The sequence below is a fragment of the Corvus moneduloides genome, chromosome Z (assembly GCF_009650955.1).
Source record: "Corvus moneduloides isolate bCorMon1 chromosome Z, bCorMon1.pri, whole genome shotgun sequence".
In the NCBI taxonomy this organism is placed as follows: domain Eukaryota; kingdom Metazoa; phylum Chordata; class Aves; order Passeriformes; family Corvidae; genus Corvus; species Corvus moneduloides.
In genome coordinates, this window is record NC_045511.1 from 7363959 (window position 1) to 7376752 (window position 12794).

Genomic DNA, 12794 nt, shown 5'->3' on the forward strand with positions numbered 1-12794 from the left:
GCTTCTTTCTTTCTTTATTTTCTGCCCAATCAAAATAAAAATAAAGGACATCTAATAATGCAGATTTACCAGGGATCATAAATATGTATTTAAGAAAAGGAGGTGATCTCATTAAAAAGGCAAAATTCATTGACAGACATGGAAGTCTTAAGTTGCTTTTTTATTATTATTTTAAATATTTTTTTGAGAAGCCCAGCTCATGAGTGACTCATTAATTCTTCTACAGCTCTGTATTCCTTTCATAATACAGTTTTCTGTTTGGATGTGAACCTGCTGTGCTTAAAAGTACATGGGAGAGACATTATCCATATTTCTGGTTTGCAGGCAGTGTCTTGTTGGCTGATGCCTATATCTCTGTATTTATCCATAGATACAGTGCTTCCAGGTATAAAATAAGCTGTTGCACTTGTATGTAATATTTGCATAAATGTAAGATTGTATATGACAGGTTATTTCTCAGCACATCTTGTGGCTCTTTTGTGCTCAGAGCTGCAATTTTTAAACTGTTTACTGGATTTATTTCCTTGAATTCCAGAGTTTGTCCTAGCTGAAATATGATGAATAACTTTTATACACAGCTATTTGGGTAATAGCATTTATACAAACAAGTTTTCATATGACAGGATCTCTCAAGTTTCCCATAACAAGCAGAAAGGGAAGAGCTATTCTGCAAACACTTACAGATGTAAGAGAAAGCTTTGAAAATCTCTGAAGGGAGCCTTTCTCTCTGCTGTTGCCTAGTCTGAGCAGGGCAGAGGTGTCTGGATTGTTGAACGGGACCGGAACAGGGATGGCAGATCACTTACCTGTGTAAACATTTGTTTTCAGTTGTTTTATAACATTATGCAAGAATCTAGCCTGAATGTCTCAGCTTGCTCATTCTCTTGGAGGATCATATTTTCATATTTTAATATTTTTTGCTTTTATCAAAGATGCAAACTGTGCCTTGTGCAAGTGTGTAGTACTGTGGCTACTGCACTGCCCTCTCCTCAAGGAAAGGCAACAGTGTGTATTTACTGGAGTTGAAGGGTGAATAGTTACTTTGGCACTCTATGCATTTGCCCAACTTCCTAATGGAAGACTTTACGGTCTTAGGAGAGGGGGTGTTGTCTCCTGTAAGGATGTCCTTGGGATATCTGTAGAAATGGAATTTTCCTATTTTACAGATGTGCCTGGATTCTCAGCTGTTAATGCCCAGTCCCAGGTCTCCTGAAAAATTTTGCCCCGTCTTTTCGTATTAGTTATGCAAAGACTGTTTTTCCTGAAGACTTCAAAACACTGGTGCCTCCTGTGCTTTCCTTTCCTTCCACCCCTGCCTCATTAACAAAACCACGTATAGACAGTAGCTCCATAACTACTCCCTCCACCTCTGAAATCCCAAAGCAAACCACATACTTGTATACATGGACTTGAGTGTGCTTAAGCATTCCTAATTCAGAGCTTCTTGGTTTGGAAGAATCCTTATGGTTTGTGGCTCTTGGGACTTTTTGGGTCAGCAGACTTGCTTTGAAGTATGAGCTTTCCTAACGGTAGCCAATAATGGATCCAAATACGAACTATAACCACAGCAGTATTTTGTGCCTCCTAGAACAGTAATGCCATAGGGCTCTTCCTTAGTGCTCCAGCAGATATCATAAACCAAAGTAAAACATGACTAATGGTAAATGCTAAGCTAAGTAAAGTAAATGCCACTTGCTTGCTTCTAAAACTTGTATTGACTACTAAGGTCTCTCAAAGTAGGGATTTATTTCATGAGAACTGACTTTTCTGCACCTTTGTTTCATCTCCAGACTCTTCGTACTTGTACTTGGACAAACTGAGAAGTGTTCTCATTTCTCTGTGTCACGGGAGTTTTCTCTCTTGGAAACTTTGTCACTGTTCTGCTCTTAAGTTCATGATGCAGAGTTTGTTAGGGTTGGAGAGACAGAAATAAGAGAGAAAATAGGTGTATCTCTAAAGGGAAGATGTGCCTTGCTTCTGTTCTTTAGGACAGGACACCTATAGGAAATCCAGTTACTGGGGCCTTTTTGTATCAGGAGAAAATCCATTTTTGAAACTTACCAGAACAAATCAATTGGTACAAGTAGTAGTATTACTTGGTTGGGGAACACCACCACAATCCCCCCCTCCAAATTTCTTCCTTTTGACTTCCATTCTTGAACAAGTGCAGGAGGATTTCCATACTTTAACAGGCAAAAGTATTTTGCAGTATGGAATTTTTGTATAATTGGAGAAGGTATTGAATGAAAAATAACCAGGGAGTTTAAAGTATTGAAATTAAATATCTGAAGTATGATCTTGGTTGGTGAAGTGAGTAGGTTTTGGTAAATCTTGAAAGAATTTTGTGCCCTTAAAGTGGAGATGCAATATGTTAGCTGTTAGGAAATTTCCTTGTGAAGTCACATGGTTGCACCTCCAGAAGTCTATCTAGTCCATATAAGTCACTGTACTTCAAAATTTGGTAGGCATGTGTTTATGTAAATTAATACTGCTCTGGTGAAAGAGCAAACACTCAAAAGGCATGCTAGAAATGTTGAGTAGTAAATAATTCTCCAGTAGCAGAGACCCTTCCATTCATGTCTGTGGCTTCTTGCAAGAAGCCACAAAGTAGCTGTGAGTTTCTCTTCATGGCTTGTGTGAATTTTTAGAAATGAAGTACCAGACCATAGATTAAGAAGAAATTTGTGTTCAGGATGTGTGTGGCATAGAGAACATATTTTCATTATAGAGTAAGCTAGCAGGGGAAAAAAACCCTGGAGATTATTTAATCCCATTAAAAAGAAGCCTTTATGAAATCTCTGCACTTTTAAAAGGAATGAACGAAGCAAACACAAGAAACAGCAGGGTAGGGGAGTAGAGAGCAATAGAGCATAGCTGAATGACAACTGCTGAAGGATCAGACTGCTTAGAACAGTGTGGAGGGAAGCTGGCATGGTGAATGCTGATAGAAGCAAGTCACTATCAGAGCGGCTTGGGACACTCCTGCTGTGTTCATAGGCTCGCAAATTTTGTTTCTCAGCAACATGTGAAAAGCTGGTAGCAGGCATTTCAGTAGTATTAACCAGATGACATTTCCTAAAGTTCCTGTGGCTTCTATAAATTACAAGTTTTATTTATAAAGCTTATTCCTTTCTAGCAAAGAGGCTTGGGTGGGGAAACACGGATTTGCTTCTGTTTTCCTTCTCTAAGGCTGTCCTGTAAATGACTTCAAAGAGGAGCAAAGGAACCTGAGGTATGCTGTGAAGGAGGAGGTTCTGTAAACAGCCTGAAGCCATTGCCCTCTGTTAGTCAACAGGGTCAAAATAGTAGCAAGAGTTAACGAAGCGTGGGGCTAGGACACCTCCATATTGTGCACTTAATGCTACATAAAGGCTAATACTGTATAAATGTAAATTGGGATTACTGCCAGTATTAACCTTGATTTACATTTAATGAATCATCAGCAAAAGCTCCTCCTCTCCTTGGCTGCTTTATTTTCCTGTGTGGACCTGATGGCCTGTTGCAGGCAGACATGTCGCTGTTGTCTTTGTAAGAGCAAGTCACAGTAGTGGGAAGAAACTTGACAGGGGAGCACAACTCAGCCTATTAAAAGAAGCAGTCTGAAGTTACTTGCTTAAAAATAACACGGTATCTGCTATTGCAGCAGATTATTTTAAATTTAACAAAAAAACCCCCAATTACTTAATTATTAACAATTACTTTAAATTAACAATTACTTTAAATTTAACAAAAACCAACAACAAAAAAACCCCCAAACCAATTGTAACCAGAATGACAGCTGCTACTTCTGAAATTAAACACAGCTGTGAACAGTCAGCCTAACACTTATCTGTGGTATCACTTCTCACCCTTCTCACACATAGTTTTAGAACAATGTAAATCTATTTGCTGGTATGAGGTGCGAGAAGGCCTTTGGTCATTTCCTGTACAGATACAGGAACTGATGGTGTAAAGAATCATCTAGAATTGGTGAAGTCTATAGCCAACTGCTTGTGCCCTGCAACTGATGGAACAGCTGCAGATCCTCTCTATGACAGGAGGTAACTCTCACAGTACAAAAGTCAAGCTTTCACATCAACGTCCAATCCAAGTTTCTTCTCTGATGCTTTGTAAAGCAGAAGGAATTTGAATACCTGCTGCATAAGGGCACAGACTGCTTTATTGATCATTCAGTGCACTGGGCTGGCATCTTTGCAAGTTGGCATTTGCATGTCTTGCCCCATTTTCTTCTTGTGTTCAGAAGTAAACCTGTTTTCTCACAGATCTGCAGTTGCGTAACCCTGGGGTTTTTTCTACACCCGTTGCCAACTTCCAAAAATGTTTATATGGAAAAAACTTCATTGCAGCAAGGTATTTTAACTGCCTTCAGGAAACTTTAGTGGGAATAGGGAAAGAGCAAAGAACAGCCAGTATCAAATCATCAGCCAACTCTTTAGACTACTAGCATTTACTCCTTGGACCTACCTCTACTCCACCAGGCACTTTGTAGTGTTCTGGTCTACTGTTGGTAAATCCAGAAGTAGTATCACTAAGCCCATTAAAACACCTTTTGTTAAAAGAACTTCGTGTGACAGGTAATTTTTGAAGTGGCTAAGCTCTTTTCCCTAGTGGTGAATTTGAGGCCCGCAGAAATATGCAGTGCCCACCAATTTGAAGGGGAAAAATTATTTTTCAGTTCAGGCTTAGGTGTAGCTTCTTCAGAGTCCAACTTTACCCTGACCTTGCTATTAAAGAAAACTGTTTATGGATGGGGTTGATGTTTTTGATGCTCCATTTATACCTGAAAATGTCAGCCTGCCAAAATTGTGATGTAAGTTAGTCAGAGAAACTTTCCCCAAATGTTTAACTTTAGAAAGTAGCGCCTCTGCATTTACAGTGTGTTCTCTGTGCCTATATTTACATTGTAAATGTACTGCTTCTCAAAGTTAGCCATGGCTTTTGAAGTTGGTAGTAGAGGGTTTTACCAGGAGTTTGGTGTGCTGCCTTAGTGCCTGACACCTGTGTGTTGGTTTTTACATTTTTCAACACTATCAGCTAAGGTTTTGTCCTTGCCCTGAAGTTTCTATGTCTCTGAGAAGATATACTTGAAATGTTAAATGTAACTTCCAACTGTATTATTTTCTCAGTGAATACAGTAACTATGGTACCTTTTTTGGTGTTAGGATTAAGTTTCAGAATAAATTCAATGATGGTTACAGAGTATTTGGAGAGTATTTGGAGAGTATTTACAGAGTATTTGGAGAAACTAGAGAGCTAGACAGATGTAGACAGCCAGATTGTAGACAGACCAGAGAAGAAACAAAGGCAGGGTCTTGATTAGATGGGAAAGTAACAAATACTGTGAATTGGAGATAACACATCAAAAGCACAGATATACACAACAGAAGTAGAGCTGAGGGGAGGGAAGAAACATGGGAACTTCATATATCTACCAGAGTGGCAGCATGGTTAATACACAGCTGAAAAGGGTGAGGAACAAAGTTCAGTGAAATACACCATTGACAACTGAGAAATGTAATCATTTTATCAAGTTAGTTCTGGTACTTAGCTACAGCTGCAATACTATGCAGGAAGTTGATAATACTAAAGGTGACTAGAATTGCAAATGAAGTTAAAAAACTTGTCAGCTCTATGTATCGTAAATGTAAACTATTTTGTGTAAGACTTACCTCTAGTTCATGCAGGAGTAAAATATTGGTTTAACTTCCAGTGGATTCTTTTTAAGCCTTAAGTGGCTCTAGTATTACTGGGATGAAAATACTCATTTGTCACATTAGTACAAACAAAACAATATGATGGTGTTATATATAAAATAAAGACCAAAACTACCAAGCTCTGCCTTGGCAGCCTTGAGAGTACAGCTATAGCACCTAGAACAGCTGTGAATATTATCTCAATGCAAATTTCAATCAACTCTTCGAAAAGACCCAACACAATTTTACTTCTTCTGTGCTTACTGCATTTTGTAACTTTTCTTTTTCTTTCAGCTTTATCTTCAGGCAAGAATGAAAGGAGACTGGGCAAGACTTGTACGTCCTACTATACAATTTGGTCTCATTGCTGCATCTATCTATGTGGGTCTCTCACGTGTTTCTGACTACAAGCATCACTGGAGTGACGTTTTAACAGGACTTATCCAGGGAGCAGTGGTTGCTGTACTCATTGTAAGTAACTCCTGAGGGGGTGGATGTGTGTGAATGCTGCTTTTATGAACAGCACCTTAGAATTGCAGGCTGTGTTCAGAGGAAAGCAAACCTGTATTTCTAATGCTTCAAAAATTGCTGAAGCAGGGAAACAACTCCTTGAACTGGGTGTAAGCAATAGTACTTTGGGGAGTGAGACAGGCTCTGGCCCAATGAGATAAGTGGCAGTTTTAGCCATTGGACAACATGAAATTGTCTCTGCTCAAGAGCTTTTCAAATAATTAAGATAGAAATGGTACCTGCAAAGTGTGTAGGCCTCTCTGTATAAATCACGCTTTTTGCTTCTAGCCAAATTCAAAATCTCGAGTACAATAGCAGAGGACTCTGTACAAGGTAAACGAGGGAAAAAGGCCTTGAAGAATAAGGAGAGCATCAAAGTGTCTGCCTTTGCCACCTTACACAGTGTGTTTTTTCAGTCTGATGGGAAACTAAAACCCTTCACCTTTTCCTGTGTGCATTCCAAGTACTAAAAATGTGTTCACAAGGAGGAACCTGTGAAGCTCAGCTGTACTGATAAGTATAAAGCTATCCCAGGGAACAGACACTTGCCTAAACTTGTCACAGGAGGCCCAGTTGACTTAATGGCAACAGTTGTACTGGCTGTCACCAGAGTGCCAAGGCTGATTCATCCATTGGGAAGGGATAGATGAGGAACTCCAGATCAATGGGAGTGAGTTGAGGTCTACTGAAGGATTTAGTTGCCAAGAACTGAGGCTTAGGGGAAGAACCACATCCAAAATAAATGCTTTGTCAGCTTTCTCAGGTCAGAAGGGTATAGTTCAAGACAAAGCTGTCTACAAGGTGCAATCAATAATAAAAACAAATCTTGGAGCAGCTCTGGGAAATTGTACAGGCTCCAGTAGCTCTTACTAAATGGCTACATGTTCACATAATCCTACCCCTCATTTTTGTCCAATCTCTTTTTCTAAGAAAAGGAGTTCAGAGTAAGAAACATCAGAGATTGAAGAGGTGAGGACACTTTTATTAGGAAAACAAGTTTAGTCAAGAATGTTGGATGATTCAGAAGGTGCTTGGTAATACAAGAAAGAGTAGAAAGTAGCATTACAGAGAGAAGAGTTGAAAGGTCAGGAAATTATTTTTAAAAATATACATTAGCACCAACCACCACCCCCAAACTCTTATTTGAAAGAACTGAGTTCCTCTCCAGAAACAGCAAGGTGAGGTTAGAGCATGGTGGTGCAGCAACTGCAAATGGATCACTAAATTGGACTGAGGGAATCTGGCATTAAGTGGAAGCTGAAACTCCCCTGGCCTGTGGCTAAAGCAGTGTGCTGGGTCATCAGCCACCTACCAGTGTGGTGGGAGATATTTTCTTCTGCCATGGACAGTGTTCTGCCGTTCTCAGGGTTGCAGTGGGAGGGGAAGACACAATGCAGGAAAGGAAGGGATCATGTGAGGCTTCTCATTTATTGCACCCCATGCAGCACTGTGCTTAGCACATCTGCTGTGAGACTTACTGAAGGGAGCAATGGAAGACAGCGAGCTGCAGAACTGGATCAACCACCTGTCTTGTAGTCAGGGACATGTCTCCTAGCTGTGAAGAACTGAGGTCGTATGTTTAAAGGACTGCAGGAAAGGACTATGTAGGCAGAGCTGGCCTTAGAGCTGCTGGGTCCAGCTAAAGCACCACCTCTCCTGTTCTGTTCTACATAAATTACAGAAAAAAAATTTAACTAAACTTGCATTGTGGGCCCTCAGAAAGCACATTCTGCTTTCATTTAAAGCTGCTCCAACTATGGCTGTTGTGATGAAGCAGTGCCTGGTAAGGCAGTCAGCAGTTAGTTAGCACAAGCCTTGAATTTGTCTTAAACCATCAGTGGCTAAATGGTCAAGGGCAAGGAGTAAAAGCTATTGAAAGAACAGACATCTGAATTTTGTACAAGACTTCCCTGCCATTTTCTGATGTTTTAAACTGATTAAGCTTTTTATTAGTTTTGATCTTAGAATCTGCCTTCGGCAGAGCCCTTGTTTCAAAGACTTACGAGTGCAGGAACTTAACACTAATTTGTTCACTTAGGTTGTATACGTGTCAGACTTCTTCAAAGTGAGAGGATGTACATTTCAACCAAAAGAAGATTCCCATACAACCCTACATGAGACTCCAACAAATGGAAATCACTTTGGCAGCAATCATCAACCATGAAGAATGACCCATATCACCTCTGTTGCTCTGAAAGAAAACAATTTCAACAAGTCTGATTATGTAATATAAGTAAATGCCTTTAAGGGACTGCTGCTGCTTCTTGGATGCTCACTTTACCTGTATATAGTAACACCTACCACAGTTACTGTACATCTAAACTTTAAATTTTTGTTGGTTCAAGCTCTTGCTTAAAAGAAAGCTATTAAAATTGTAAATTTTTATTGAAAACAGTAACAAGTTATATTACATACACTGCTGTTTTTACATGCCTTGTTGAATCAACTGTGGTTTAAGTAAACACCATTAAAAGGAATTACTTGAGATGGAAGCCACATGTGACGCTGATGAATTTGTTCCATCATGTCAATATAGTTTCTGGAAGACATCTGCTGTTACAGGTAAAGGCTTGCAGCAAAGACGATATCTCTCTTGATTTTTGTAATCCCTATTAAGGAAAAAAATATCCATGTCTAAGAGTCTTAACTGCCACAACCACTATTTAAAGTACAGTTATAAGCATGTTACAAGTATTAAATGGAAGTCATTGTCCATCCATTTTTAGCCATAAACTTAGTTAAACCATCAGTATCCACCCTTTAAGTCAAACTTCGTAACAGAGATGTTACCTGGAAAAATAACAGCAATGGTGCTGTTTACCACGAAGTCAACACCAGAAGTTCTCATTACAAAATTATTCACCTTTGGCCCCTCGGTACCTGTGCAGCCCCCTTCCCCCATCACTACTTCTAGAATTGCTTCATGTCCTGTGAAAGTGAAATACATACCCTCTGCAAACTTATTTTCCAGTTCTGTGTTCCCAATGGCTTTTGCAGCCTGGCACATCTGCCGAAGCAGTTCTTCTAGACGCCTCATGCAACGAATTATGCTACCTGTATGAAAGAGCAAGGGAAAACTTTGTGCCACATCATGTAACTGGTCCTGAATTATTCAAAGTAATAGTTCCTTCTACAACCCTGTTCAATTTATCTAGAAGCCAAATGTCTTAAACTTAGTTTCTGTTTGCACAGTAAATTTCTCTGTGAGGCATTTCCTTGAAGCTGTTTCCAAATGCTTGTCCTTTCTACTGTCTTTACAGTCTCTAACTACTACCTAATCATAGGACTTTCTGGGCTGTTGAGTAGTTCCTAGTGGATTTTTTCTTTCAAGTACTTGTTAAGACTTCCTCAAAAACCATAGAGCATTACTACTACACTGCAACCCAACACCCATTCATGATTTATTATGCATTCATCTTCTCTCTGAACTTTCCTCACAGCTCAGCCCAAGTTACTGCTACAAATTTCACAAAACAACTCTGAATGTTTCTGCTCTTCTGGCCACAAGCAAAGACTATCCTGTTTGGTCATTTCCTCCAGCAGCATGTCGTACAGTCAAAATTACTGTAGGCAAAATAACAGTTACTGGGTAAATACAGGATGAAGGGCTTGAGAGCAGCCCTGCTTAGATGGACTTGGGGGTGCTGCTGGATGAGAGGCTGTATATGACCCATCAATGTGCACCTGCAGCCCAGAAAGCCAATTATATCCTGGGCTGCATCCAAAGCAGTGTGGCCAGCAGGGCAAGAGAGGTGATTCTACCCCTCTGCTCTCATGAGACCCCACCTGCAGTGCTGCGTCCAGCTCTGGGGTCCCCAGCACAGGAAGGACATCGACCTGTTGGAGCAAGTCCAGAGGAGGGCCACCAAGATGATCAGAGATGGAACAGGTCTCCTCTGAGGACAGGCTGAGAGAGTTGGGGTTGTTCAGCCTAGAGAAGAGAAGGCTCCAGGGAGACCTTATTGTGACCTTTCAATACATGGAAACATTCAAGGTCATGTTGGATGGGGCTCTGAGCAACCAGATTTAGGGAAAGATGTCCCTGCTCACTGAAGAGGATTTGGTCTGTACAACCTTTCTATATTACCTCTAAGGCATAATATCTGGGGAAAAAAAAAATACGAAAAGAACATTCTACAAAGCGGAGACATGATAAAGTAATGCTTCTCTTTAAAAAAGCATTCATAGGGCCTCACTAGGTCATGTCAGTTTCTACAGTGAGAACAGTGTATGTAAGAGCAGCAAGTCTGTAAAACCTGTTGCAATGACAAGATGGAGAAACCCACACAGAGCATTGAGCGCAGAGCACACACCAACACAAGTGACCTGTGGGCAGCTGCCCCGAGCACGGCTGTGCTGCACTGTGGCATGTCCTGGCTCAGCTGTCAAAGATCCTGCTCGTCTCCATTTACAAGGCCAACCCCGACAGCCATTCCAGGGAGTATTTGTTTACAGGCAGCATAGCTGGGCTTGCTGCAGACATAGTTTTTTGTGCAAGATAAAGAAAATTGCAATTTTAAAATAAATTACTATTGTTAATACTTCCACAAAGCAAGAGTTGGTCTGCAGTTAATAGATAGGGTACTTAACTCAGTTTTGCGTTCTTCCCTAAAGGCTTTAAAAAGCCGCTCTTATTTTCATTTCTTCCCAACACACGCATTTCAACTTGAAGACAAGGTATTTGCATTAGCAAATCAACACTACTCCACTATGTGGCAAACACTTGTTCTTGAAACACTCAGACTTATTTTGTATTCTAATTTTCTTTGAAATCACTATAGTTAGTTGGATAACCAAGGTGAACTACTCTGGGATTTAGTGACACCACAATCCATTTGAGGTACACATAACCGACAACAAATGCCTGAAATGCTTCCCATCCTTGTGGATAAGGCACAGAAAACCAGCCAATGAAAGTTAAGGGAAGAATTATGCATTGACCCCTGCCACAAGAGCTGACCTCAAAACAGGCCACTAGATCTAATTTTGACGGAGCTGGCACTATTGAGTAGAACAAAGCTGACTGTTTTAGTATGTTAAATGGAAATATGTTAAATATGGTAAATGGAAAATGTTACTGCCCAGTGTATTCTGAACATTCAAGTGTCAATGTAAATACATGCCAGCTACTGCTACTTTAGTGTTCCACACACTCAGGGTGCCTCCATAGCAAATGGAAGGCTCAGATAATCATTGCAATAGGAGGAATCTGCTGACTGCAGAAGCCAAGACTGCCAAGATTTGTGCTGCTAAAGGCAACTTTCTTATTAAGTTCCTGGATCTGTGCATTGGATTACATGCACGAATTATGCGCATGAATTCCCTTGTTTTAAGGGAATTTGCAAGCCTTTGCAAACAAGAAAACAGCATTTGAGAGAGGCAGCACTGACAGTAACAACTTCAAAAAGGAAGACTTCTAAGACTGCTGCATCCATCCTACTGTTCTTCACAACTTCCAATAGGCTGGTTTTTCATTCTGGTTTGACCTTTTCATTCTGGTTTCACAACCCTTTGGATGGTTTGTTTTTACAAAGTATCAGAGCTCAAGTCATCATACTTTTTAAAAGTGGAAACAAAATATTCTTCCTCAAGCGCCAGTTTCTAGTACTCCAATTTTAGGAACCAAATTAATCCACATGACAGGTTATATCTAGGCTTTTCAACTATCCATTGCACCGCTGTGAAAAACTATTCAAAAGAGAGACTTGGTTACCACTTCTCACTTCTGTCATCATTAAGTCAGCAGGAGGAATTGGTTATACCAACTGGTTATACCAAATAAATAAAAATCTTAACTATAATGAGGACAAGTGCAAGAGCTGTACTTCCTGATGACAAGCATTTGGAACATTTTTTTTCCCCTTTAACTAGAAAAGGTAAGCATTACTGTTTGTTGTAATGCTTAGAATTTCTGAGTTTTATAGAAAGTTTTTAGAATACAGAGATATCCCTTTAAAAAATCTTAGATTATAAATTACCAAGTGTCTAAGTATAAATTAACATATATAGTAAACAATTTTTTCCCCACTTGATTGTAGCCATACAGATGCTTGAATACATCTGAGTTTACTATAAAGTTATTCAGTATTACCATTCCCTGTTGTAGAATTACCAACTCATACCTTCTAAAGAACAACTGATTAGCCTACCTTCAAAGACATCTGTCATTTTGCAGATGTGAGCGAAGTTAGCTCCATTTGCCCATGTATACACAACATCCATTAGGTTTGGTCTGAAAGAATTCAAGTAATTTTCTTCATCAATTTCCAGTTTTGCTTCTGCTGACACCTTGGCAATTCTTTTTGCACACTCCTTTAAAATAAAATATTTTATATTGATAATATACTTAACCTGAGTAAGTATTGAACTGATAGAAAGACATGCACGTTACTAAGTACTGCGTTACAGAATGAGGTTTCCTTTTTTAGTGTGAAATTATTCAGAATCAGAAAGTAAACCACTGTTTACATGAAGTCTGCCTGCACTAACCATGTACAGTGTAGTAAGCAAGCTTATAAAAGTTTTAGAGGTATATCCTAAATTAGCATAAAGATTTCTTGCAAACAATATAACGTGTTATTACACATTGCA

The 12794-nt window shown here is 39.6% G+C and overlaps 2 protein-coding genes across 4 annotated transcripts in view; one reads left to right on the forward strand and one right to left on the reverse strand.

Annotated features, from left to right (window-relative positions):
* Positions 1–8695, forward strand: part of PLPP1 (phospholipid phosphatase 1) — a 62263-nt gene extending 53568 nt beyond the window's left edge. For both annotated transcript variants that reach the window (XM_032096457.1, XM_032096458.1), the window contains exons 5-6: positions 5988–6164; positions 8242–8695. In XM_032096457.1, coding sequence (XP_031952348.1) covers positions 5988–6164; positions 8242–8367 — 303 coding nt within the window. In that variant the 3' untranslated portion in view covers positions 8368–8695. The remainder of the gene's footprint in view (positions 1–5987; positions 6165–8241) is intronic.
* MTREX (Mtr4 exosome RNA helicase) overlaps positions 8570–12794 on the reverse strand; it is a 42094-nt gene continuing 37869 nt past the window's right edge. Inside the window, exons 25-27 of one of the 2 annotated variants that reach the window (XM_032096453.1) lie at positions 12353–12515; positions 9153–9257; positions 8570–8812 (exon numbers count right to left, since the gene is read on the reverse strand). In XM_032096453.1, coding sequence (XP_031952344.1) covers positions 8760–8812; positions 9153–9257; positions 12353–12515 — 321 coding nt within the window. In that variant the 3' untranslated portion in view covers positions 8570–8759. Of the gene's footprint in view, positions 8813–9152; positions 9258–10094; positions 10135–12352; positions 12516–12794 lie in introns of those variants that run through there. The other variant, XM_032096454.1, reaches the window with a different exon arrangement.